This window comes from Leptonychotes weddellii, chromosome 8 (genome assembly GCF_054177405.1).
Source record: "Leptonychotes weddellii isolate Sample4059 chromosome 8, ASM5417740v2, whole genome shotgun sequence".
Classification (NCBI taxonomy): domain Eukaryota; kingdom Metazoa; phylum Chordata; class Mammalia; order Carnivora; family Phocidae; genus Leptonychotes; species Leptonychotes weddellii.
Genome location: NC_138376.1, coordinates 32,146,892 through 32,173,859, shown reverse-complemented (window position 1 = coordinate 32,173,859; position 26,968 = coordinate 32,146,892). Strand labels below are relative to the sequence as shown.

At 53.0% G+C, this 26,968-nt stretch overlaps 3 protein-coding genes across 8 annotated transcripts in view; 1 reads left to right on the top strand and 2 right to left on the bottom strand.

The window, feature by feature from the left end:
* The window catches only part of PPP2R5D (protein phosphatase 2 regulatory subunit B'delta), a 22,825-nt gene extending 22,407 nt beyond the window's left edge, over positions 1-418 (bottom strand). The window contains exon 1 of one of the 2 annotated variants that reach the window (XM_081828282.1): positions 152-418. In XM_081828282.1, the coding sequence (XP_081684408.1) occupies positions 152-406 (255 nt within the window). In that variant the 5' untranslated portion in view covers positions 407-418. The remainder of the gene's footprint in view (positions 1-151) is intronic. The other variant, XM_006736691.3, reaches the window with a different exon arrangement.
* Positions 419-4,651: 4,233 nt separating this feature from the next.
* PEX6 (peroxisomal biogenesis factor 6) lies at positions 4,652-16,816 on the top strand. Of its 4 annotated transcripts, none has more exons than XM_081828278.1 (17): positions 4,653-5,594; positions 7,081-7,244; positions 7,788-7,871; positions 11,206-11,308; positions 11,393-11,526; positions 12,168-12,279; positions 13,090-13,298; positions 13,717-13,879; positions 14,069-14,145; positions 14,298-14,430; positions 14,512-14,717; positions 14,844-14,905; positions 15,159-15,267; positions 15,572-15,688; positions 15,813-15,890; positions 16,029-16,168; positions 16,350-16,816. In XM_081828278.1, the coding sequence occupies exons 1-17, from the start codon at positions 4,713-4,715 to the stop codon at positions 16,484-16,486; spliced, it is 2,910 nt and encodes a 969-aa protein (XP_081684404.1). In that variant the 5' UTR covers positions 4,653-4,712; the 3' UTR covers positions 16,487-16,816. The 4 variants fall into 4 exon arrangements, with proteins under 4 accessions (XP_081684405.1, XP_081684406.1, XP_081684404.1 ...); XM_006736699.3 differs by having other exon boundaries at positions 13,717-13,912; XM_081828279.1 differs by lacking the exon at positions 15,572-15,688 and having other exon boundaries at positions 4,652-5,594; positions 13,717-13,912.
* A 115-nt stretch (positions 16,817-16,931) lies between these two features.
* Positions 16,932-19,730, bottom strand: GNMT (glycine N-methyltransferase). Of its 2 annotated transcripts, none has more exons than XM_006736701.3 (6): positions 19,483-19,730; positions 18,537-18,664; positions 17,978-18,094; positions 17,621-17,763; positions 17,394-17,515; positions 16,932-17,310 (listed from the first exon to the last, which is right to left on the bottom strand). In XM_006736701.3, exons 1-6 carry the CDS (start codon positions 19,686-19,688, stop codon positions 17,139-17,141), a joined length of 888 nt encoding a protein of 295 aa, XP_006736764.1. In that variant the 5' UTR covers positions 19,689-19,730; the 3' UTR covers positions 16,932-17,138. The 2 variants fall into 2 exon arrangements, with proteins under 2 accessions (XP_006736764.1, XP_081684407.1); XM_081828281.1 differs by lacking the exon at positions 19,483-19,730 and adding an exon at positions 19,115-19,337.
* Positions 19,731-26,968: the final 7,238 nt, after the last annotated feature.

Sequence of the window (26,968 nt, the reverse complement as noted above, 5' to 3'; positions counted from 1 at the left end):
CGGCCAGCAGCGGGGGCGGAGGGCTGGCCCTGGGAGTCCTGCGGGGGCCGGACGGGAGGGTCAGTCTGGGGCTGTCCCGGGCCTGGCTCGGCCTCTCCCAGAGCTCCGCGCAGGCCCCAAGACGGAGGCGCGAGGAAAGGGCCACACTCACCTTCTCCTTCTTCAGTTTATAGGGCATCTCGGCCCGTCCGGACCCAGCCCGGCTCCTGCGGCCCCGCTCCGGCTCCGGCTTTACTCGGCCGCACTCGGCCCGCTCGGCGTCTCCTCGCCACCGCCTGCGCGCTGCGCCCGGGTCGAGCGGTGATTGCGCCTCCAATTGGCCCGAACTCTTACAAACCTGCCTGACAACCAGGCGCCGCCTCCTCGGATTGGTTATTGGGGCCAAGCCGCTTCCTTTTTTTCTCATTGGAAAGGAAGAGTACAAACCGCCAGGGTTCGTCTCCCAGCATTGGTTTAAGTGGGAGGTCCCGCCCTAAAGTGGGTCGAGCTTAACAAAGGAGGCGGGGATAAGGGGAAGCCCCAGCTTAGCACCCAGTGCCGCACTCCGGCGTCTGGTGTGCGTCGGCCTCGGCCGTTCTTTTCAGCCTGCGCCCTTCTAAAGTGGCTCTCACTCTTTTCCCTGCTCTGCTCCTTGGCCCAGTCCGAATGGAAGGAAAGAAGCCCTAAAGTGAAGGGTACCTTTCTTCATCAGGGTAACTTAGCACTAACTGCATATGCAAAATTGGTGGAGAGATCTCCCAATAGTCCTCCACGGCATCCGTTTCCTAGACGGGGCTTGCAGAGAATGAAAGGGGAAGGCTGGCTGGCGGGGACCTTGGTGAGATGAGATGAAAATTCTGGGTTTGTTACAATTTTGGAAAGAGGGTCCCAGTTCCTATTGCAAGTGCCCTGGGATTGGGGAACCAGTAGATTGAAACACTTGGGAATACAGTGAAAAGCTACCTCGTTGTTGAGTGTTTTAGGATATGCATCCCTTACTTCCACCCTGCCCAAGCCAATGTCCTAATGAATGAATAAGATTATTTCCTGCCCTCAGGGAGTTCACTGGCTGGTGAAGTTCATAGACTTGTATAAACAGATGCTTAAGATACAATGTAATGAATTACACAAATCTAGAGGTGGCTGAAGGAATATGTTTCAGAAAGTCAACTCCAGGGGCGCCTGGGTGGCTCAGTCAGTTAAGCTTCTGCCTTTGGCTCAGGTCATGATCCCAGGGTCCTGGGATGGAGCCCAGCCACCCGCTGGCTCCCCTCTGCCTCTGCCCCTCCCCCCACTCATGCTCAAGAGCTGCTCTCTCTCCCCCTCTCAAATAAATAAAAATCTTAAAAAAAAAAAAAAAAGTCAAGGGACCTCTGGGTGGCTCAGTCGGTTAAGCATCTGCCTTCGCCTTAGGTCATGACCCCAGGGACCTGGGTCCGGCTCCTTGCTCAGCAGGGAGCCTGCCTTTCCCTCTGCCTGCCGTTCCCCCTGCTTGTGCTCTCTCTCTGACAAATAAATAAATAAAATCTTAAAAAAAAAAAAAAATCCAACCTGGGGGAACACTTGGTAGCTCAGTTGGTTGAGCGTCTGACTCTTGGTTTCAGCTCAGGTCATGATCTCAGGGTCAGGAGATTGAGTCCCGCGGCGGGGTCCATCCTCAGCCTGGCATCTGCTTAAGACTCTCTCTCCCCCCTCTCCCTCTGCCCCTCCCCCTGTTCACACTCTCTCTCTCATTCTCTCTAAAATAAATAAATCTTAAGAAAGTTGATTCCATTAGACTATTGACTATATGAAGAAACTGGAGAAGGCTCAAGAAAAAGCCTGTGGCCCTTGACCGGGACAGCAATGTTATAAGACAAAGGCCATGGGAGGGAGAAGAAAAGATAGAATTGAGAAATGTGTAGAATCAACAGGATTTGGTGATTCACTGAATTGTGGGGAAGATGGTAAGGGAAAGGGAGGAGTTGAAAACGACTTCTGGAGCCATCAGAGGTGTAGGTAGAAAACTGGTGTCGCAATGGCAAAGGAAGTAAAAGAGGATTGGTCAATAGTGACAGATTCCAGGGAATGATTGAACAAGATAAAGATCAAACAACACCACCTTGATTCTATAGTTGTAAATGATCTTTGCAGGAAAGTTTTAGAGAAGTGGAAGGAAGGTTATAATGGGTTGAAGAGTGAGCAAGAGGTATGGAAGTAAAGGCAACAAATATAGGCTCTTATCTTATGGAAATAGTGTTTGGCTCCCAATGATTAATGACAATTTCAAAGTAACACAAAGCAGACTGTATCCCAACCATTATTTGCTGGGGGAAAAGCCTGGGAAGGAAGGATATTTGTGGATGGATATTTGTGTCTATATGGGTGCTGAACTAGACAGGAGACCAGATTTATTTACCCATTCCCAAGCCCTCAAGGAGCACTGTAGTCCTGAGGCCTAGAGCTTGCCTATGTAAAGCAGGCCTATCCTTTTTGGACTCACACCACCATCCCCCAAACCTTGGTCCCTCTAGGAAGCAAGGGACAGAGCCACATAATACAGTTCAGAACTACCAAATGGGAACTTTCATCCATATGAATTCAGGTCCCTAGTACATTCTTGCATGCTCTTTTAAAGATGTGGAACTAGAGGAGGAGCCTGGCTAAGTCAGTGGAGCACGTGACTCTTGATCTTGGGTTGTGCGTTCCAGCCCCGTGCTGGGCAGAGAGGTTAATTAAAAAAAAAAAAAAAAAGTAGAGGGCTGCCTGGGTTGCTCAGTTGGTTAAGTGTCCAACTCTTGATTTCGGCTCAGGTCAGGTCATGATTTCAGCATTGTAAGATGGAGCCCCACGTCGAGATCCACACTCAGTGTGGAGTTTGCTTAAGATTCTCTCCCTTTCCCTCTGTCCCCACCTCAAGCGTGCCTGTGCTCTCTCTCTCTCAAAACAAAAAAACAAACAAAAAGCGGAATTGGGCAATTTCAAGTTTAAGACTAGATATACTCCAGGAACTATAATCAGACATTTAAAAAATATATTTTTTAAAGATTTTATTTATTTATTTGACAGGGAGAGACACAGCTAGAGAGGGAACACAAGCAGGGGGAGTGGGAGAAGCAGGCTTCACGCGGAGCAGGGAGCCCGACGCGGGGCTCGATCCCAGGACCCTGGGGTCATGACCTGAGCCGAAGGCAGACGCTTAATGACTGAGCCACCCAGGCACCTCTAAAAAATATTTTCCTGGAGGGCCTGGGTGGGCATCTGACTCCTGATCTCAACTCAGGTTTTGATCTCAAGGTCATGAGTTCAAGCCCCAGTATGGAGCCTACTTAAAAAATATATATATATAGGGGCCCCTAGATGGCTCAGTCGTTAAGCATCTGCCTTCGGCTCAGGTCGTGATCCCAGGGTCCTGGGATGGAGCCCCACATTGGGCTCTCTGCTCAGCGGGGAGCCAGCTTCTCCCTCTGCCTCTGCCACATCCCTGCTTCTGCTCCCTTGCTCTCTCTGTCAAATAAATTTTAAAAATCTTAAAAAAATTAAAAATACATAAAAAATACCTTCTTGTCTTGCTAGGAATAGAAATACCTTCTAACATGTAAATCTAGTATTCAACTCTCAGATTTTCAGGAAATTCTCAGGAATTCAAAACGTACAAAGTAGAAGACTGAACAACTCAAGTTGTTCAGCTGTAAAGGAAAGGAGAGTTAGGCAGTGTTTGGAGAATGCAAGGTCCAGAAAGAGTAGATGACCACCAACCAATCCATTGATTCTAAGTGCAAATATTTTTTTTGTTGTTAGTAACTGGAGGTGTGGCCTGCCAGTGTCCAATGTCTTGTCCAGAGCAGTGGAGGTGGACACAAGGATGGTATCTAAGTAACAGCAAAGTTGGGAAGCAAGCTGTTGGTTCGTGCTCATGACTGAAGCCTTGAACCCCTCTCTTCTGCCTGCTCTACTGCCCCTCCCGGAAACACACATCCCCCCCACCCCGCAGGGTAGAAACAGGACATGGGTCTCCAGTTTGCAAGGATTGGTGGGGCGGGGAGAGCAACTGGTTTTGGAGGAATGAAAAAGCGAAGCTGCGTTGTCTTCGCTTCAAGTTTGGTGGGAGTAGAACGAACAGGACAATAAACAGGACAAGGAACACTGGGACGTGGGTTTCGTGCAGGATGTGTTGGAACAGGTGTGGTAGCACCAAGTACTCCAGGGCTACATGAATCACATGTAGTAATCCAGCCGGCAGCCACCATATCCATAAGCATGTCTGAGACAGTTTTATCCTACCACTCCCTCCTGCAACCTTCCCCACAACCCCCAAACCTCAGTGCCTACAGTTCCACCGTGGAAACTGTAGGAGTTCCACAGAGGACTGGACTCCTTCCTAAACACTCCACCCATAGCTCCCAGCCCTGGGCCAAGCTGGTCCCGGGCACGCTGAGGGTTCGTTGATCATTCAATTAACTGTTACGTGCATGGCAGGGCAGTTGAGAGGACGTTACTCCCCTAGCAGGCGCGGAAGGCAGATCCGCGCAAACACAGTCCCAAAAGACTGCGCAGCGGCAGCGAACGCGTTACCGCCAGCGACGAACCAACCCATCAATCTGAGCCGCCGCTCGCCCTCCAGGAGCACGCGCCAGGGACCCGCCGCCCCGCCCGCTCTCCTCGCACCTCCCCCGACGGAAGCGGAAACGGCCTGCGGCGGTCTGGCTCCGGAAGCCGCTCTCCTGCGTCTACCTCGTTGGTCTCCTGTCAGCATGGCGCTGGCCGTCTTGCGGGTCCTGGAGCCCTTCCCGACCGAGGCACCCCCGTTGGCGGTGCTGCTGCCCCCCGGGAGCCCGTGGCCTGCGGCGGGGCTGGGCCTGGTGCTGGCCCTGCGGCCCGCAGAGGAGAGCCCCGCAGGGCCGGCGCTGCTAGTGGCGGCCCTGGAGGGGCCGGGCGCGGAGACCGAAGAGCAGGGTCCAGGGCCCCCGCAGCTGCTGGTTAGCCGCGCGCTGCTGCGGCTCTTGGCTCTGGGCTCCGGGGCGTGGGTGCGGGCGCGGCCCGTGCGGCGCCCTCCGGCGCTGGGCTGGGCGCTGCTTGGGACCCCGCCGGGGCCCGGGCTGGGACCGCGAGTCGGGCCGCTGCTGGTGCGGCGCGGAGAGGCCCTGCCAGTGCCCGGACCGCGGGTGCTGGAGACGCGGCCGGCGTTGCAAGGGCTGCTGGGCCCAGGGACGCGGCTAGCTGTGACTGAGCTCCGTGGGCGGGCCAAACTGGGTCAGGAGGCTGAGGACAGCAGCCGGCCCCCACCCCCACCCGTGGTGTCCTCCTTCGCGGTTAACCACTCAGTCCGGCGACTCCGGGGAGTTCTGGGAGGGACTGGAGATTCACTGGGGGTAAGCCGGAGCTGTCTCCGTAGCCTGGGCCTCTTCCAGGGCGAATGGGTGTGGGTGACCCGAGCCGGAGAGTCGTCGAACACTTCCCAGCCACATCTGGCCAGGGTGCAGGTCCTAGAGCCTCGCTGGGACCTGTCTGAAAGGCTGGGACCCGGCTCTGGGCAGCCGGGAGAGCCCCTCGCTGACGGACTAGCCCTCGTGCCTGCCACTCTGGCTTTTAATCTCGGCTGTGATCCCCTGGAAGTGGGAGAGCTCAGAATTCAGGTAGGATACAAGACTGAGGTCAGGAATGCTCCCACTCCTTATTCCCTCTTCCTTATCTCAACTGAATTGGAAGAAGAGAGCTGTAGAATTTAGATCCCTTACTCCTTAGATCTTAATGTCTCTTAGTCTTATTTATCTATTCTCTATAATCAAAATATAATCCTCCATGGTGTAGTGGTGCATGGGAAGGGCTCATCTATTCAGGTGAAAGGAGAGAGTCATCCTCAAATTACCAGGTATATACAGTATATTAATCTACTTAATCAATTGAATTGCTACAGTGTATCCAGAATTGTACTGAGTAATATGGAGGATGCAACGTCATTTCTTTTGCTCATGCTTATCCTTGACTTTATTCCTGTTCTTCTAGCCTCATCTGTTAAAGTCCTACCATCCTTTTCTTCAAAGCCCATCTAAAGTTGCCACCTTCTTCCCAAAGCTGTACATGATCTTACCATATATTTAACATGACTTCTTTCTCCTATAGCGTTTTGTACCTTTCTTAGGGCATTTATTTTCTGTCCCGTTATGATTATGTACTCTGTCTAATCCTCAGTTATATATTGTAAATCCCTTAAAGGGAAGGGCTCGTTATTATCTTTAGTGCCTGGTATTTGATTTTAATATTTTAGTAAATATACCCAAGAGAAATTTCTGGTTTCTGCCTTTAAGAGATTACTTCAAGAAGATCGTTGTATTTGGGGGCACAAATATAGTCTACTGTTTAATTAGGCACCTAGATGCATGCACCTAGATGCATGGTTTAAACCTATACTGTCCAATATGGAAGCCACTAGCCACAGTGTGGCTTTTTAAATTAATTAAAACTAATAAAATTTAAAACTCGGTTCTTTGGTTGCTTCAGTTACGTGTCAAATGCTCAATAGCACGTGTAGGTAACATTTCCATCACTGTAGAAAGTTCTGTTAGTTAATGCTGGCATAGCCAATTAGTGCTATAAGATGTCAAGAAGGATGTAAGATATGCATGAATGGGAGTCAGGTGTGGGTTTCCTTTCGAATGGAGGAAAAACTGGAGTCCTCAGACTGGAGCTCATTCAGCTGAACCAACCCTTTCAGCTTCAGTGAGATCATATCCTTTCCCCACAACCTGAATTCAGTGTCCCCACTAATGTCCAATTAATATCAATTCCACTTGCTGCCTGGTGTCACTCAAAAGGACTTGTGGGAATTAAATGTCGTTACCACTTTCCTGGCTCAGGGTCAACTTAAAGGTATCGCAGAAAGGTTATTTGTACTGGGGAACCTTTTGGAGCTAGAATCAGAAATCTCTTCCTGGTGCCCATGAGGAGAGGTTTCTGTATCTAGGGAAGATACAGGTATTCAGTTTGGCTACCTTAGGCCTCCCCTTCCACAGGCCTTGTGGTTAGAGGATGCAAATAGAAATATTGGCTGCTAAGGTTAAGGTAGGGCAGAGCCTGACTCCTTAGGAGAAGGTTGTAAGGTGGTCGTTATTTCTCTAATAGAGGTACTTGGGAGGCTCCAGCACCCCTGAAGACAAAGGAAGCTGCTCAGTGCTGCCTGGGCCTCTGTTTGCCAAAGAGTTACACATCGAAATTGTGTCCTCTCCCCACTACAGCACCAACGGAAATTATGACCACGTTCTTTACCTGCACTTTCAGACACCCAGGTTAGCTGCTTACCCCTTTCAGGAGGATAGCATCTCACCCTTGCTCTCCTCCTATCCCATGCCTTAGATTCAGGTCCCACAGAGCCTCTGACTTACTTTACAAAGCTGCATTTTAGGCAGTGTTGTGGCTAGATGCCTCTTGGTGTGGTAGGTGTAGGCTACACCACCATTGGAATTCCATTCCATTGGTACCAATAGAAGAGAAATTGGTACCATTCCAATGGTGGTCAATAGAAGAGAAATTGGTACCATGAGGTGAATCTGGACAATCTGAACTGAGAAACCTCTTTGATTTGAGCAGGCCCACAAAGAGCCAGGATCCTGCTTTGCCCCTCACAGCTCCTTGATTCCCCCTTTCTAGCCTCTCTGCCGTTCCCCCCAGCTCATTCTAGGTCAGATGTGTTCTCTGGACAACTGCTTGGGATCTCTGGGTGGGCGGTAGGCCCTTATGGTCTGCAGGTTGGGAGTAGACATACGGGGATGTGTCAGGCCCATGCTCTTGACTCTCACTGTGAGCTGACCAGGGCCACTGCTGTGTTGCAGGGCAGTCCAAGAAGGGGATGTTCTGTGTGTGCCAACAGTTGGGCAAGTAGAGATCCTGGAAGGAAGCCCAGAGAAACTGCCCAGGTATGCAGCTGCCTCTTACCCTACAGCTGGGATTCCTAACCTGGGTGCAAGAGTTCTGTGATCCCCTCCCCACAGGTTGTGTGGAATAATTTTGCATATAAGAAAACTTGGTTGTTGTGTACATTTTTAAAAAGATTTTATTTATTTGATAGAGCAGGAGAGCACGAGCACGGGGGCGGGGCAGAGGGAGAGGGAGAAGCAGACTCCCTGCTGAGCAGGGAGCCAGATGTGACTGGGGGCTCGATCCCAGGACCCTGGGATCATGACCTGAGCCAAAGGCAGATGCTTAACCTACTGAGACACCCAGGTGCCCCCGTCATGTACGTTTTTCTAGAGAAAAGGTACATGCTTTCTTCAAGTTCTCAAATAGGCACGGGAACTGAAAAAAAGATTAAGAACCACCGCCTGCTGCCTTGGGAGGTGTTTATCCTCAAATTATTGGGTGGTCATAGGTAAAGGAAAGCATTAAGAAGTTTAAGGGCCTAGCCCAACATGAGATTCCTTGCTTTTCATTCTCAACCACAGGGTCATTTGGGCCAGTTTTCAGGCCACACCTCCCATATACTCAACATAAGGAGACCCAGGCTTTGATTTCTGCGCTAATTAATGGTGTGTGCACATGCAGCTTTTCAATCCCATCTCCCAAAATGGGGGAGAGACAGATTGCTGCTGTCATTGAGAGGCCTTCTCTTTTTCCTTATTCTCAATAAAGAGTGCGAAATTAAGCATAAGTGACCCAAGCACTCAAAACAAGGAGTCCAGCCTTTCTCCTCCCTCTAGACACTGATCATAGAGGTTCCATGTAAAATGGTGAGGCACAGAATTCAGAGACTGCTTGGGCTTTCTGGGAAGCGGGAGAATATGTAGCCTGATACCCCAGGACTGATTTCCTGTAGCAATGTACTAGAAGGAGAGCACAACTGATAGACACACTAATCCAACGTCCGCAGGGGATTTCAGTGAGGTGGTGGGGCCAGCCGGAAGGAACTGAGGTGTAAGAGTTGGCATGCCCAAGGTCTCTGGCCTAGCTAGCCTGGGTCCTCTGCCAAGACAGAGGCAGTTTGGAGTGCCTGATTCATCCTTGGTCAACATTCAGAGCTTGGTTCATTCAGAGCTGTGGTACCCACATGAAGGGCCTGGTAGAACCCTTTGTAACCCCATTTAATGCTCATGGCACCTCTTTGAGCTTTCCCAAATCTAATCTACAACTGGGGCCTGGTAGAAAATGCCAGGCTGGCATGTATTAGTCACCTCCCACTTGTGTCTCCCATCTTAAATATAGCCAATATCTACGAGCTAGTTTTGTGTAGGAAAACTACAGAATGCCCAGGCACTGGGCCCTTCTGAGACAGACGAGCAAGCCTGTTCTGTTCCTGGATCTCTGCTGTTCCAGTCCTGTAGAGACCTGCCTCCCTCCTCTGGGTGCTGAGCACACAGTTCCTCCCCCTGAGCAGGTCCTGGAAAGTGAGGTTCGGGTGGGCAGGTGGGTCCAAGGACAGACAGAGATGAGTGCTTTAGCCCTCCTCCCCCAGACCTGTTCAGGGAGGCCTTGCTAGGAGGCTCCTATGATCCCTGGAATGGAATTCCAATGGTGGTGTAGCCTCTGCAGGTTCTTCCATGGTTCCCCTCTCCCGAGCAAGCCAGCAGGATCCCGCTCCACTGTCTCCCATCTGGCTCTTGAGAACACAACCCAGCTTTCCCCAGCAATATCCAGATGTGGTCAAAAAGGTCTGATCCTTGTACTTACCAAGATGGTCCTACTGCTGTCCATGGAGGGGGGACTTCCCCCTAACCTCCCACGGTGCTGTTCTTCCTTGGATTCCACTTCTCACCATGTACACTGTGACTCAAGATCGAGATGCCAGGTTCCATGTAAAATAGTGAGGCCCGGTAGATTTCTACCACGTGGGTAGAAATACCCACTGTTCATTTATACTGAATAACAGTAAGACACAGGCTTCCTTATGTTCCACTTTTTATCATGATAACTGCCTACCCTAATAATTGCGGGAATTCATAATACCAATCTGGTATGCTTCTCCCCTCCACCTAGTTATTCCCACACACCCCACTTTGCTGCCAGAGTAAGCAGCTTTATGAATGAGGCAATGTGAACAAAGGAATTTGCACCGGCTGGAACTTAAAAAGGCCCAAGTTATAGTCTGGGCCAAGTCATTGCCTTTCCACCTGAGGGTTAAAGAGGGGAGTAGTTCATCATTTCTTTTCTGGACGATTGGGCTAGTCACTACTACCTGCTCCCCACTCTCTGCTCCCTTCGTAGGTTGAGTAGCCCCAGCTCACTCTGAGACTAGCCAGTGAATGCACAGCCCTGTTACGGCTGGGGGAGCTTTCAAAAAATACAGATGCCTGAGCCCCACCCCAGACCTATTGGAGCAGAGTCAAGGTCAGGCTGGGGCCTGTGCAGTCTTTTCATTTTTAAGAAAGGAGAGAAAAATGCTAATTTAAAAAATTGAGGTGCCTGCCTGGCTCAGTAGAGCATGCAACTCTTGATCTCAGGGTCACGAGTTCGAGCCCCACATTGGGCGTAGAGGTTGCTTTTTTAAAAATTGAGATCTAATTCACTTTTAATGTGCACAATTCAGGGACTTTTACTATATTCATAAGGTTATGCAACCAACACCACTATCGAATTCCAGAACATTTTCATCCCCCCAAAACCCTTTCCCATTAGCAGTCCCTCCCTACTCCCTCCTTCCCTCAGCCCCCAGCAATTACCAATCTGCTGAATGGAATCAAACAATATGTGGGAGATGTTGATTTTCAAAAGTCTCACAGATAATTCTAATATGCAGCCAAACAGAGAATTAATCATTAGATGTCTTTAATAAGGAATCTGCAATTCGATTTTGTGGATTATTGGATAAGAGCCAAGGCTCTTCCTGCTGAGGTTTTGGAAGGCCTTGGGAGGTATGAATTGGAAGGGAAGACTGTATTCTGAAGCCAGTGAAAATGGTCCGATGATCATTGCTTAGCGCAGCTGTGGCTTCTCCCACTGGAATGGGCGGGGAGGCCATTTACCTGGAGAAACACATCCCAACACTCTGATGGTTGTCATGAGGGATGTAAGGACAGTTATAGCTCCTGCCTTCAAAATGTGCAGGAGCCAGCCAGGGAGATAAGAAAGACCATTTGCTCTCTTTTACCCCTCCTCCTCTCCCCTTCCTCACCCCCTGCCATGTCTAGGGGCAGTTATTCATGCTACTCTTGAGTATGTCCCTGCGGTCGACCTCTATGATTGAGACAGCCACCTCGTCCTTGGGGAGGGGTGTATGTGGGCCCTGGGTCTGCGGCTCATTGGGCTTCTTTCCTGCAGGTGGCGGGAGATGTTTTTTAAAGTGAAGAAAACTGTTGGGGAAGCTCCGGATGGGCCAACCAGCGCCTACTTGGCGGACACCGCTCATACCTCTTTGTACTTGGTGAGGCCCTGGGGATGGGACTAGACCTGGGAAAAGGAACAGAAACAGCTTCCAGACACTAAAGCTTCCTCCCACCTTTCACAGGTGGGCTCTACCCTGAGCCCTGTCCCAAGGCTCACTTCAGGAGAATCCACTCCCTGGAACAGCTTGTCTCCTCCGGGCCTGGAGACCTTGGTGACTGAGCTCTGTGCTGTCCTGAAGCCTCGCCTCCAGCTGGGGTGAGTGAGGCCGCGGCCTCAGCGGAGGGGGGAGAGGCCTGCTTGGAACATCTCCAGACGGGCAGTGGGCCGGACAATTAGTTCCTAATGCACTGGCCAGTGTCGGATTGGTGGACCTCCCTCAAACCAGTATGCCCAGGCCGCTAGCCCATGTCCTTCCTGTAAGCAAATTCCTAGGCTCCTTTCTGGGGATAACCTCCAGCCTCCAAGGTTGGCTGTGGAAGAAGAATCTCCACCAGGGACAGCTATCTCTGAGACTGCCCTTCCCCTTGGGGAGCCCACTAGCCATTCTGGCCTTCACCACCCTGGCCCCAAAAGATACAGCTCCTCATACCACTGGCCTACGTGTAGACACAGATCCTCCCCTAATTCCTCTCCATATGATCCAGACCAGACATAGCAGTCAAGGCTTTACTGAAGGCAGTGATGACAAAGGGAACTGTCCCGGCTGCTGGATACGCTCCGCGCCCCTGCCAGGGCACCCCAGGTGGTAGGCGAGCTACGGCACCAGCTCTGGAGGAGGAGGGGGGCCGCCAGGAGAGAGAGGGTGCCTGCTTTCTCGATCCAAGGGTCCCTCTGTTCCTGGGGGCTCTTCATTTTGAGCAGAATGGAGGGGACAAGTGTCTGCTCTCTGGTTGCAGAGGTTCCCTGTTGACAGGAACCAGCAGTGTCCTTCTCCGGGGTCCCCCAGGCAGTGGCAAAACCACAGCTGTCACCGCAGCCTGCAGCCGCCTTGGGCTCCACCTGCTGAAGGTGAGGGTACCTGGTGAGGTGAAGCCCAGATTCTCCCTCTCCCCTCCCCCTTCTGGCCACCAGCCTGGCCCCGGCACCTGAGTAGGTCAGACATATTCCCATGATTCTCAGCTACAAAAAGATGCTTGCTTGCTTTTTTTTTTTAAGATTTATTTATTTATTTATTTATTTATTTATTTATTTATTTGAGAGAGAGAATGAGAGACAGAGAGCATGAGAGGGAGGAGGGTCAGAGGGAGAAGCAGACTCCCCGCCAAGCAGGGAGCCTGATGCGGGACTCGATCCCAGGACTCCAGGATCATGACCTGAGCCGAAGGCAGTCGCTTAACCAACTGAGCCACCCAGGCGCCCGCTTGCTTTTTTTTTTAAAGATTTTTGTTATTTACTTGACAGATAGTGAGAGCAGGAACACAAGCAGGGAGAGCGGGAGAGGGAGAAGCAGGCTTCCCACTGAGCAGGGAGCCCGACGCGGGGCTCGATCCCAGGACCCTGGGATCATGACCTGAGCCGAAGGCAGTCGCTTAACCAACTGAGCCACCCAGGTGCCCCTGAAGGCAGACTCTTAACGACTGAGCCACCCAGGCACCCCAAAAAGATGCTTTCAAAAAGGAAGGGGTTTGAAGACTGTGATGGGCAGTCCAGGGAGTGAGGTTGGGGTAAAGAGGAGGTAGGACTTGGCTGGTGCTACTGCTCTGCATCTCCGCCCTCTGAAACAAGGTGGCCTGCATCTTCTTCTGGCTCCTGTCCCCGCCCTTCCTGCCTCCGTCACGCCTGCCCTTGGCTCACAGACTGCTGGGGCTCCGTCCCCAGGTGCCCTGCTCTAGCCTCTGTGCAGACAGCAGCGGGGCTGTGGAGACAAAGCTGCAGGCCATCTTCTCCCGGGCCCGGCGCTGCCGGCCTGTGGTTCTGTTGCTGACAGCCGTGGACCTTCTGGGCCGGGACCGTGACGGGCTAGGTGAGGACGCTCGTGTGGTGGCCACGCTGCGTCACCTCCTCCTCGATGAGGACCCCCTCACCAGGTATTGTACAGAGCTGAGTCTGTAAAAGGGCAGGCCCCCCCCCCCCACCTCTCTGCAGCCTCTTGTCCTCTCTTCCTCAATGGCTTCTCAGACATCTCGCCCATTTGGCTGTCCTCCAGACAGTCCTGAGCTGAGGAGCTTGGGGTATCCAGAGGGGCGGGGGTACGGTCCCTAGTATTTCATGGGAGCACTATGTCAGAGAAAAAGCACAGCCTCTACCCTCGGTGAGCTCCCTGTGTATGGGGGCGGACACAGGTCCCCCTCTCGAGGTGTGCCCATGGAGCCCCAGGCAGGAAGCCTTGGGGCGCTCACCTCCCTCTCCCACGCCCGCACCCACCCGCCTCCCTGCCTTGTGACAAGACAGTGCTCAGGGGCCACCAGCTGCACTCTGGCCCTCAGCGCCCCTCTGTGTCTGCAGCTGCCCGCCCCTGATGGTCGTGGCCACCACAAGCCAGGCCCGGGACGTGCCCGCCGACGTGCAGACAGCGTTCCCTCATGAGCTGGAGGTGCCCGTGTTGTCAGAGGGGCAGCGGCTCAGTGTCCTGCGGGCCCTCACTGCCCACCTCCCCCTGGGCCAAGAGGTGAACCTGACGCAGCTGGCACGGCGGTGTGCAGTGAGTGCCCAGGCAGGCCCCCCCCGCCCCCCCCAGTCCCGCTGCCCTGCCCGTGGGGGCTTCAACCCTGGGCTGCGGCTCCCGCTGGGGGACTGGCCCCCTGAGGGTCCCTGCCTACTGTGCCCTGCTCACGCTCCCTCTGCTGTGGTTCCCCAGGGCTTCGTCGTAGGGGATCTCTATGCCCTTTTGACCCACAGCAGCCGGGCAGCCTGCACCAGGGTCAAGAACTCGGGGTGAGGAAACTGGGCACAGGAGGGAAAAGGAGGCAAGAGGAAATACGGCCGGGGGAGGGTGGGGGCTGGGGGGGGAGGAGGAACCAGGAGCCTGATGGGGAGGAGGCTTTTGGTGAGGTCCTCCAGAGGTCCTCCTGGGTTTGTCTTTGCAGGCTGGCAGGTGGCTTGAGTGAGGAGGAGGAGGGGGAGCTCTGTGCTGCTGGCTTTCCTCTCCTGGCTGAGGATTTCGGGCAGGCACTTGAGCAGATGCAGACAGCCCACTCCCAGGCCGTTGGAGCCCCCAAGGTAGAGACTCCAGGTCCTCCGAGGTAGGACAGGAGCTCTCTCCACCACCCTGTCCCCAACCGCACACTGTCCATCTCCTAGATCCCCTCAGTGTCCTGGCATGATGTGGGCGGGCTGCAGGAGGTGAAGAAGGAGATTCTGGAGACCATTCAGCTCCCTCTAGAGCACCCCGAGCTGCTGAGCCTGGGCCTCAGGCGCTCGGGTCTTCTGCTTCATGGTCCCCCCGGCACGGGCAAGACCCTCCTGGCCAAGGCAGTAGCCACTGAATGCTGCCTCACCTTCCTCAGGTGGCGAGGGGGTGTGGAAGGGGTGGTGGGCAGACTGGGAGCTGCAGCAGGCTGGGGAGCAGGAGGGGCTGGCGGACAGGTCAGTTGTGTGTTTACGCATCTGACGAGTCTCATCCTCTCCCTCAGCGTGAAGGGGCCTGAGCTCATCAACATGTACGTGGGTCAGAGTGAGGAGAACGTGCGAGAAGGTGAGTGAGGCGGGGCCAGGCTTCTAGCCCTTGCCAAACCCTTGGGTCCTTGTGCTGCCCCCCACCCCCACCCCCACCCCATCCAGCGGCTCCTGGTCTTTCCACCATCTCGTGGTCCTTTCTACAGAGGACCTGCCCAGGGCGGCCTAGTGCCTGGAGTGGTGAATTTTCACTCCTGGCTTCCCCTCCTCCATCGCCTGACTTCAGATCCCCCCTGAGCTCCCCCCTCCTATGGGTCCCTTTCTCTCCTCAGTGTTTGCCAGGGCCAGGGCCGCGGCTCCGTGCATTATCTTCTTTGATGAGCTGGACTCGCTGGCCCCAAGCCGGGGGCGAAGCGGAGATTCTGGAGGTGTGATGGACAGGTGGGGGTCTGAGCCAGATTGGAGTCTGGGGTCCGAGATGGAGGGATGGGAGACAGGTTGCAGCAGTTTTCAGAGCCCAAAGAGTTCCTGCCATTCCAGTTCCGAAACAGTATAACAGCAAAAGGGGGGCCGTGGAGTCAGGTGGGGGACACTGAGGAGAACAGGGGGGCCTGCGTGGAGGGGTCTACGGGGCACAACCGCACAAGTGGCCCCGTGGAGAAGGCCTGCAAGGAGGGGCCCCACAGGTATGGCAGAGGCTGGGGAAGGGCCAAGGACTCTCTGGCCTCCATGTCCTCACTTGCAGGGTGGTGTCTCAGCTCCTGGCTGAGCTGGATGGGCTTCACAGCACTCAGGATGTGTTTGTGATTGGAGCCACCAACAGACCAGACCTCCTGGACCCTGCCCTTCTGCGGCCTGGCAGGTGCGCACCCCATACCTCTCATCCCTGCTGCGCCCTTCTGGGCCTGGCCCTTGACCCCCGTCCTGTGCCTCCTCCATCCTCGTGCTGGGCTTCCTGACACTTAAGCCTGCCTGTTTCCCTCAAGATTTGACAAGCTGGTGTTTGTGGGGGTGAGCGAGGACCGCGCCTCCCAGCTACGTGTTCTAAGTGCCATCACACGCAAGTATGCCCTGTTAGGGGGAGACTCCCAAGGGGCTTGGGCCTTGGGATGGTTAGGGGGATAAATGCAACGTGCAGAATAAGCTGGTCGGGGATGCCTTTTGACAGACTAAACCGTTTCTTTCCTCTATCTGCGCAACAGATTCAAGCTAGAGCCCTCTGTGAGCTTGGTGAACGTGCTGGATCGCTGCCCTCCCCAGCTGACGGGTGCAGACCTCTATTCCCTCTGTTCCGACGCCATGACAGCTGCCCTCAAACGCAGGCTCCGGGACCTGGAGGAAGGTGAGCCGTCTGCCAGCCCCGGAGGTCACCCAGAAAGCTAACGGGAGCCAGGCCGGCTCCTGGATATCAGAGGAGGGACTGTTGACATTTGGGGGCCTCTGGGCAAGCAGACGCCCACCCCAGGGCTCTCCCCTCCTGGGACGTAGACCACAGCCTCTGTTGGCCCCTTGTCACCCCGCAGGGCTGGAGCCTGGGAGCTCAGCACTGCTGCTCACCATGGAGGACCTGCTGCAGGCCGCTGCCCGGCTGCAGCCCTCGGTCAGCGAGCAGGAGCTTCTGCGGTACAGGCGCATCCAGCGCAAGCTTGCCGCCCGCTAGGGGCCTCCCGCCATCCAGGACCCTGCCCGCCAGGGCTGGAGGTGCTTAGGTTATCCCCACAGACGCCCAGCAAAGGGCTCCCTCTCTGCATACTGCGGTTGCACCCAAAGGCCGCCTACCTCCAGGAGACCCCCTCGGTGCCGAGGGGCCCCGCAAGAGCTCAGAGGGCGTCATCCCCTGCCTACCTGTTTGTCCTTCCAGGCCAGCTCCAGCTCCAAGACTAAAGACCCTCTGCTCAGGAGGAGGAGCTTGGGCCTGGACGCAGCTCTGGGGATTGCTTCCCCGCCACCCCCCAGTCTTGGCTGAAAATAAAGTGTATGCTGCCCCCTGCTGGTTGTGGTCTGAAAGACTGGCGCGTGGAAGAGCAAGCCTGTGGAAGGAGTAAGCCCCAGGGGAGGGCGCCTCCGGGAGCTCAGCCTTTTGACAGAAACACAAGGCATGCGGGGACTGAAAAAGGCACAGACTGTATTGCTCACACTTCCATTTGCCTGAACCCAAATCCCTGCACCCGCAGCAGCGGTCTGCCCCTCCCCACACCCCAGGATCTGCGCTGGGGGCTGGCCTTGGTATGGGGCCACTAGTCCCCACCTCCCCAGCCAGATCTGGGAGTGCCTGGGCAGAGGGTTGTAGGAGCTGAGGCCACGCTCAGCGCTCAGTCCGTCCTCTTGAGCACATGGATGAAATAGCAAGGAATGTAGGCCTGGCCCGGCTTGTAAGGCTTGAAGTCACCCAGGACGCTGTGCTCGCACTTGCCCCCGAAGGCTGCTCGGAGCAACTCCGTGAAGGAAGCCAAACAGTGTGGGTAGTAGGAGAGCCGGAATTTACTGCAACAGAGCCCCCAGGCAGCCATGAGGACTGGTGGCCTCAACACCATCCCCCTTCACCCCCTGCTGAGCCCAGTGGGTACCTCAAGCCGGGAGAACCATCCTGGCCAGCCCCTGGCACCTGCACTGTATAGTCCAGGGTCACCATGTGGGCTTTGTTGTTCACCGTCAGCACGGATGTCGTGATGTCCTTGGTCAAGTCACTCTGTAGGCGGTGGTGCAGGCTGCATTAGCCTCTGCAACCACCGTGCAGCCTGGACCCTGGGATCACATCCCCCATTCTGGGCCTCCCACCCCCCAGGGGCCCCACCTTATAGTAGATGTTCTTTCCTGGGGGTGCACAGCCTGTGCTGAGGATGTGGTCGTAGTTGCGATGATCGATGACCAGCAGGCCCCCCGACCGCACCATGCTTGCGATGTTCTTCAGTGCCAGCCGGTGCTCGCTCTGGTCTCCTGAGCTCCGGGCAGGGGCAGAGAGGCTGCGTCTGCTGAGGGCCCCGAGCTCCAGCCTCCCTCCCATCTTTCTCCTCCCCGGGGATACCGATGCCAAGGCAGAGAGGAGCAGAAAACGGGAGTCTGCTCTGGCAGGAGAGCAGGCACCTAGGGGTCTGTGGAAAGAAGTACAGCTCAAAGCAAGGGCCAGGCTCCAGGCCACACCCTGTCTCACCTTTGCAGTCTGGCAAGTGGGCAAAACTGTTTCCAAGACAGATGACAGCATCGAAGCCACCCCCCGGTGGCTGGGGCACATCTTTGTCCAGAGTCATCCAGTTGGCTTCTTCGATGACTGGGACCAGGAGGGGGATTAGGGGTCAGGGTGGCACCACGGCCCCAGCGGTACCCACCTACACCGAGTGCAGCCCTGCCTCAGTTTCCCCTTAAAGACACATGGGGACTCCCCATCCAGTTAGGGGGAGGGGATTATTACGGATATGGAGGGTGAAGGGAAGGAGGGGTCAAGGGGGGAGGAAGCTGTGATTGAGAAGAAAGGCTCTGCGCTTACCGGTTTTTATTTGGGAGAAGGGAGAAGACATTACAAACATCATTAAAACTAGCCCCACATTACCAGATACCTCATTCTGGTGCCTAAGCCTCCCTTTCCAGGGAAAGTAATTTTGCTGTTCCCTTAAGGAAAACAAGCACCCCCGCACAGGAGCTAAAGGAGCCCAGGGCAGAGAGCACCGCGGCCGGGGGTGCTGGGCAGGGAGGGCCTGACCGGACCTGCGTACCCCACTTGTCGAAGGCTGGCTCGTGCCGCCGGTTCCAGCGCTCTTTAAGCGCGTACTTGAGCATCTTGTCACTGGCGTCCACACTGGTCACGCTGAAGCCCTCTTCCACCAGCATGATGGAATCCACCCTGGGCAGGGCCGGAGGGGCGAGGCAGAGAGGGGCAGTCAGGGGGCCTGGGAAGGCCAGGAAGAGGCCCTGTACTGGACACTTCCGTCTTGAGTCCATTCCTCTTCTTCCTCGCCCCAGGCCCTCTCCACTGCCCTCAAATGAGGTTCCTCACTCGGTGCCTTACCACCAGGTAGCAACTTTTTGGTTTTGTTTCTTTAGCACCCGTTCAGAGCCAGGCCCTCTACCAGTGCGCACTAATCTCACGGCAACGCTGTGAGGTAGGCGCTGTTAGCCCCGCTTGGGGAGATGGGGCAGCCTGCGGCTCCCGGGATTGAGGAAGCCATGCTCGGCGAGGTGGTAGAGCCCGACCCTAACCAGCGCGGGTCTGAATCTCCTCTCCGCTGGTAGAGGGCCTTCGCTCCTCTGAAGCAGGTTTTCTCACAGCCGTAAGTGGGACATCACTCCTTACCTCATGCGGTTTCGTAAGGACCTTAAAAATGGACGTAGAGACAGCTCCTGGCACAGCGCGTGGCGCGGGCAAATATTGAACGAATGTTAACTGTTAACACTGCCCAAGGCCATCACTGGGGAGCAGTGCCAGAGCCGGGGCCCGTGAGAGCTTCCGTCGGTCTGGCCCCAAAGCCCGGCCGCCGCGTCGCCCCGAGGAGCCGGCCCTCCCCACCCTGCGGTGCCCACAGCCCCCTCGCACCCTGGGTGTTCTCGGCCCCGCCTCCCGCCCGCTCTACCCCGCGGCCCGCCCCGCCCCCCCGCCGGCTGCGGGTCGCGGGTGGAGGCTGCCCCCCCCGCCGCCCCCCGCCGCCCCCCGCCCCGGCTCACCCGGTGCCGCAGGCCACGTCGAGCACCCGCCGGCAGCCGTGCTGGCGCAGCAGCCCGAGCAGCCAGGCCTTGTACTCGGCCGTGCGGCTGCGGGTGTCCCCGATGTAGAGCTGCCACACGCGCGCCGCCTCTCCGTCCGCGTACTGGTCCGGGAGCCCCTCGGCCGCCACCCCCAGGGAGCGGGTGCGGTACACGCTGTCCACCATCCTGCGGCGCGCCTAGCTCGGCGGCCGGCCCGCTCCGCATTTATAGAGTACGGCCCTGGCCGAGGCCGGCCGCCCCCCGTGCCCAATGGCAGGTGAGCACGGGGACACGCCCCTGCTGGGCTCGCGGCCTCGGGGAGGGCGCTGCGGGGCAATCGGAACCAGCCCTTCTCGCCGGCGGGAAGAGCCAGCCCTCTGGGCGACCCCCTGGCGGGAAAGGGCCCTCCCAGCCCCCCACCGCCGTCAGCCCGGCCTCAGGAGGACCGGGGAGGGGCCAGCAGATCGGGGGGCAGTGAGATGGCCCACTCCTCCGCCACCTAAGCTGGATAGGAAGGAAAGAAAACTTCCCAGTCCACACCGAGCTCAGCGCCTCGGACTGGACCGTCCCCAGCGAAGGAAGGTATCAGCATATCTAAAGAAGGATTGTCCGCTGCAGGAGGCCCTCGTCAGCCAGGAAAGGGAGGAATAGGGAGTATCTGGGGATAATGCTAGTCTGGCCACCCAAGTCCAGGAGCAGTTCCGGCCCAGCGAATCATCTGCCCACCTGAAGGCAGGAGCTCCCCTGTCGTGGAGGTAACGCATGAAGCTTTTCCCTGAGTCGGCTAAGGCGAGGTCGACCCTTTCCTCCCAACTCTTCACCGACAGGCAGGCTGCTAAGCACTATTTACTGTTTGAGGCCCCTGTTTGAAACCCAGCATCACCACAAAATTTTTTTTTTAATAATGAATAAATAAACATAAAAATAAAAATCTCAATTAAAAAAAAAAAGATTTTATTTTTGAGTGATCTCTGCACCAAACATGGGGCTGGAACTCACAATCCTGAGATCAAGAATTGCATGCTTTGGGGCGCCTGGGTGGCTCAGTCCTTAAGTGTCTGCCTTCAGCTCAGGTCATAATCCCAGGGCCCTGGGATGAGACCCGCATCAGGCTCCCTGCTCAGTGGGGAGTCTGCTTCTCTCTCTCCCTCTGCTTGTGTGCTCTCTCTCTCCTTCTCTGTCAAATAAATAAATAAAATCTTAAAAAAAAAAAAAAAAGAGTTGGCCGCTTACCTGTCTGAGCCAGCCACGCACCCTAAAAGGTTTAATTTTGTAAACACTACCTGCTTTCGACAGAGGTACCCACAGGGTGGGAAGTCCAGGCTTAGGGGTGGAAATGCTTGGTGCCCTTGCTATTATATTGCTCACTGTCGCTTCATAAATTGGCTCCTTGGTTTGGTTAGTGTACCTCTACCCTTCTTCCCCAAAGCAGAAGGTCTCTTCCTAGGACAAGATCCTGGACTGAGATGGATTCAGCAATATGATGCCCCTCAGTGAACCCCAAGACAGCAAGAACGGCCTTCCCCACCTATCTTTGTTCTTCTGGCTTCAGAAGGAGCTAAGTATGGAATGTAGGATGAAGGAGGCTCCCCTCCGCTCACCCTTTCATTATCTGTAGAATCTAGGAGCGGGAGGAACCCCAAAGATTATATAATCATTCTTAACTTTCTATTTTTAGCACACAGACTGCCTCAAATGGGCTTGCCTTGCCCAAGTAATGGAGTCTTGTGCTCATGCTGACCCTATAGACAGGTCTTTGGCAACAGGCTGAGAAGGGCACAGTACCGGGAATTACAAATATATAGATAAGTGGCCTAGGGCAATTTATTATTTTTTCCCTTACTACTGCTTTCTTTTCCACTTACTTTTTAAAAAGATTTTATTTATATATTTTTTTTTCTTATTTTTTTAGAGAGAGAGGGAGGGGGGAGGGGCAGAGAGGCAGAGGGAGAGGGAGAATCCCAAGCAGGCTTCACACCCAGCGTGGAGTCCCATGCGGGGCTCTATCTCACAACCATGAGATCATGACCTGAGCAGAAATTAAGAGTCGGAGGCTTAACTGACTGAGCCACCCAAGCGCCCCCTGTCTTCAATATTTAAAGACAAGACAATCCCCAGGAACTTTTTCTTGTCCAGAAGTGATTTCAGCTCTTATTTTTCTCTTACCCGTTTTAAAACAAAGTTGTTTGAATTTTTGGCATAATGCACACCTCTGAATGTTTGTATAACATTTTTGTGATTGGTTTGCAGCCTTTAGGCGATAAAGGCCATACTCTCCATACTGATAAGGAATTTTATTTAAATATTTGGCTTTTATTTAAATATTGATGCTTACAATTTTTGAGAAACATATAATTTTACCCACAGAGCCATAATATGATTTTTTAAAATAAAATGAATACTGGTGGTAAATTTGGATTAAAAAAAAATAAAGGTTTTGAGTTGCTTGTAAGTGTACTTTCCATTTGAAAGACAAGATTTTTGTTCTGAAGTTAATAATTAGATTCCTTTCTCATCCAGAGGCATTTAAAAAAATGTCAACATCATAACACACATGACATTTCATGGGCCTTTTTTCTTTCTTTCCTTTTTTAACTTTTAACCATCAAAAGCATGTTTTCTTCTCTTGACCTTAAATTATTTCGCCTTAATCATGCTTTCAATGGCTACATTGAGTAGATGTGTTGTGACTTGTTTAATCATTCCCTAAGTTCTGAACATTTAAAACGCTCCCACAATTTTTCAAGAGAGTGAACACTTGGATAATTATAATCAAATCATTTTTCAAATGAAATTTTTCTATTAATCAATACTGTCACCCAAATCAAATGTTTCAATTCTTCTCTACATGAAGATGTTATTCCTTGATATCTTACAAGGTAGAACTATTATTATCTAAGTGCTGTAATCTTCAATTGCCACCAAAATGGACCAAATAATTGCAGTTCTTCATCCCTAAATTGTCCACGCCCTCTGCCCACTGATACATACGGAAATTGCCTTTTGTTTTACTTGTTAGTTCGGTGAATTTTAGAGAAACTAAAGGTGAGGCCCTGGGCTGTGGAAGAGAAGATCACAGAATCTAAATCAATTTACAGTTTGACTTAACTGAAAATAAGAATAGGAGACATTTTAAAAATGCAGTACTTGGGGCGCCTGGGTGGCTCAGTTGTTAAGCATCTGCCTTCGGCTCAGGTCATGGTCCCAGGATCCTGGGATCGAGCCCCGCATCGAGCCCCGCATCGAGCCCCGCATCGGGCTCCCTGCTCGGCGGGAAGCCTGCTTCTCCCTCTCCCACTCCCCCTGCTTGTGTTCCCTCTCTCGCTGTGTCTCTCTCTGTCAAATAAATAAATAAATATTTTTTAAAAAAATAAATAAATTGGGGCGCCTGGGTGGCTCAGTTGTTAAGCGTCTGCTTTCGGCTCAGGTCATGATCCCAGGGTCCTGGGATCGAGCCCCGCATCGGGCTCCTTGCTCTGCGGGAAGCCTGCTTCTCCCTCTCCCACTCCCCCTGCTTGTGTTCCCTCTCTCGCTGTCTCTCTCTCTGTCAAATAAATAAAATCTTAAAATATAAAATAAAATAAAATAAATAAATAAAATGCAGTACTTACTTGGGATTAGTTGAAAAGAGTAAATTCTTCATCCCGAAATATGTGATGTTTGCCAAAAGACCTTAGCTTAGGAATATGGCTGCAGCTGGACAAACTCCCAGGCTATTCCAATTTGAAGACACATTAAAATCCTAGAATTGTGAAGTATGTATGTATAGTAACCACAAATGAAGGACATCCTGTTTTTGTTTAGATTCAGAAGAGGTAGAAATTAGTTTTTCAGAGGACGGACACCAATTTCCAAACTCTAGTCCAAAGCTGCTGGAAGAAATCTCTTGTCTGCTGTCTCCCCAGATTGAACACTGGGACACTGGGACACTGGGGGAGGGGAGGGAAGCCACCCACCCACATGGACTCTGCTAGCAGATATATCACAATGGATTCCTTTTTTGGACTTTTTAATATACATAAGACTTAATTTGCTTTAATAAACTCCTGTTAAGTGAGTGTAAAATTGGTCCCTACATTAGTGGATTGCAACACTAATTAAAGGTGGCTCCTTTAAGCTTAGTGCACCTACAAGAATCCACCACTGTGTAAGAAGAGTGGTTTTCTTTGACCATTTCACACTTTGTTACAAGTAGTTTTAAGGTGTGCTAAAGTCCAGTAAGATCTCTTCAGTGTATACCAATCTGCTCACTGAGCTGTTCTTCCACATAAAAATGATACACTAGTTGAGCCCTGGTAACAGGCTAAGTAAGTAAGCATTGCTTGTTGAACCAGCTGACTTTGCACATGGCATCCTGTCTTTTTTTTTTTTAGATTTCATTTATTTATTTGACAGAGAGAGACACAGTGAGAGAGAGAGAACACAGCAGGGGGAGTGGGAGAGGGAGAAGCAGGCTTCCCACGGAGCAGGGAGCCCGATGCAGGGCTCAATCCCAGGACCCCGGGATCATGACCTGAGCCGAAGGCAGACGCTTAACGACTGAGCCACCCAGGCACCTCTTTTTTTTTGTTTTTTAAGTAGGCTCCATGCCCAGCGTGGAGCCCAACGCAGGGCTTGTACTCATGATCCTGAGATCAAGACCTGAGCTGAGATCAAGAGTCAGATGCTTAACAAATTGAGCCACCCAGGTGCCCCTTGAGGATCTTTTTTCGTTTTGTTCTCCTTTTTGAACAGAGAACCTTTTATATATTTATATATTTTAGGGGGGTTGGTGGTGATAGATGTTACCACCCCTGGAACTGGTGACTGGCTCAACCTGCTTCTCTCCCCTCTCAATGTGCAACAACACCTCCTTATAAAGAATCATAATCATTTTCATGGAAGTTTAAGTTCTATTGGCCGGTACCACCTTAGTAGATGGAGAATATAATTTTAAAGAATGAATAAATTTGGCTTCCTCTTCAAAAAACTGTAAACAGGAGCCAGCCCTTGAGGGGCCCTTAGCTGGCTCAGTCGGCAGAGCATGTGACTCTTGATCTTGGGGTTGTAAGTTTGAGCCCCACGTTGGGTGTAGAGGTTACTTAAAAACAACAACAACAAAAACGCCAGCCCTTGAGAGCGGCATAAGGGTCAAGCTGGCTTTCAGTTATACACAACTATAAACTCTGAAAAGGGAGAAAGGTTTGAAAATTATCTCCCTCCTAACTGCATTCCCCACGTTGAACTCTGAAGACTGTAGCTGTCTGCCTTCTAGAAGAGAGCCATGGAAGGGGGGGATGGTGCCCAAGCCGGGCCATAGCTGCAAGGTGCTCTGGCATCATGCCTCTGCCCCAAGACACTGAAGCCGGTCCACCGGGGCTCATAACCTGCATGGGCCACTTACAGAATGTGTGACCTTCGAGAAGTTACTTAACCTTCCTGTGCTTCATTCATTCAGCAGCTACTTATTAAGCAGCTACTCTGTGCCAGGTACTAGGCTAAGTGCTGGGGATAGAACAGTGAACCAAACAGACAAAAGTCCCTGTTCTTTTTGTGGTGGGAGATATGTCTGTGGGGGAGGGGTGCGCTGGTAATCATGTCTTTCAGGAGCTGGGTGCTGGTGACTTAGGTGTTCAGTTTGTAAAAAACCAGTGAGCTGTCCACTTAGGTACGTTTTCCTGTATGTGTGTTTTACTTCAGTGGTTTTTAGGAATCCCCAGGCTTGAGGCCACAGCCGTGGTCAATCAGTACGTAAAGCACGGTGAGCTGGGCTTGTCACACGGGACTCAAACTAGTGGCTGCGGGACGCTGGGTGGCTCAGTCGTTAAGTGTCTGCCTTCGGCTCAGGTCGTGATCCCAGGGTCCTGGGATCGAGCCCCGCATCGGGCTCCCCGCTCTGCGGGAAGCCTGCTTCTCGCTCTCCCACTCCCCCTGCTTGTGTTCCCTCTCTCACTGTGTCTTTCTCTGTCAAATAAATAAATAAAATGTTTAAAAAAAATAAAGAAATAAAATAAAATAAAAAACAAAAACTAGCGGCTGCTGTTATTGCCGCGAAACTTACTAGAGCCATCAGGGGAAGCTCAAGAGGGATTCCGCTGCCTCTGCTTTGAGGCCCAGCCCACGGAGCCCTCCTCTAAACCAGTCAGGTGCAGACCGTGCATCTGTCGCAAAAAACAGGCTTTAAGACAAAAAAAACAAGAAAAGGCATTTTGCTCTCACTCGTGAACTGAAGGGCCGCACGGCCGCTGGGGACATATGGCCGGCTGTGTGCTGAGCCAAGGTTCTGGATCTAAGGGACTGCCATTCCTATCGCAAACCACACGGGCTCGTCCATTCGTTATGCTCTGGCAGCCAAGTGTCTTATTCTCACAAAACTTATGTTAAATAAATGACTTTCTGACAGATGGAAGTCAAAGGTGTGAAGAGTACCATCTTCTAACTTGCAAAAAAGATGCTGCGTGGGGATAGCATCCAGGAACTGGGAAATAGAGGAAACCGCTTTCTAGAAATTGCCCTCTAAAATGAATACAGAGGAGCGCCTGGGTGGCTCAGTCAGTTAAGCTTTCCACTCGGGTCATGATCTCGGGGTTGTGGGATCGAGCCCCACGTTGGGCTCCACGCTGGGTGTGGAGCCTGCTTAAGATTCTCTCTCTCCCCCTCTGCCCCTCCCCACCCTCCCTAAAAATAAAATAAAAAATAAATAAAATGAATACAGAGTCCCTGTGCAGCCACCCGAGACCACAGCCCCAACCCCTGAGATTTCACTATCAGGGCCTGTGTAAGAAACGGGCTTTCTGGTTGGTCCATGAGCCTTTGCAGTTCCGGACGATGCAAGTTTCTGGCAGAGACAGATCCTCTCTGGAGTTCTGACTAGTTGTGTCTCTAAGGACAAGACCCTGACCTTGACTTCATGGAGGTCCTGCCCCCTCTTAGCACAACACCCTGTGTTTCCCCTGCTGTGGTGGGCTCCAGCCGGCCTCATCTTAAGGACCATGAGAGCTTTGTTAAACAAGCAGACTCCTAGGTCCCTAAGCCAGCAGATCGAGGTGGGCCCAGACATCTAACAGGCATTCCATATGACACTCATGTTCAAGTGAGTTTAAGAAACCCTGTTCTAACAGGATTTCTTCTAAAGGGACTAAAATCTGGTTAACTTGAGCTCAGCCAGTCCCCTTACCTTATGGAGAGAAGGGGTGTGGGAAAGTGGGAGGTGATATTCAGGTTCAGAAAGGCCTGTATGTGTGGTGGGGAGAAGAAAAGAAAAACCTGGGAAGCTGGATCTCGCCTCTGGCTCTTCTAGGCTGGGCCGGGGCAGGGGTGGGGTAGGTGGGTGGAGAGCTAGTGCATGTGCAACACACCGGGCCCTCGGCCCTCGTGGGGGGTAGGGGGAGGAAGGGGCTATTCACGCAGCAGCCACAGTTCAAAGAGCAAAGCAGTCACAGTGCCGTCTGCCCTCTGGTCTGGGACAGGGCCTGGATTGGGCCAC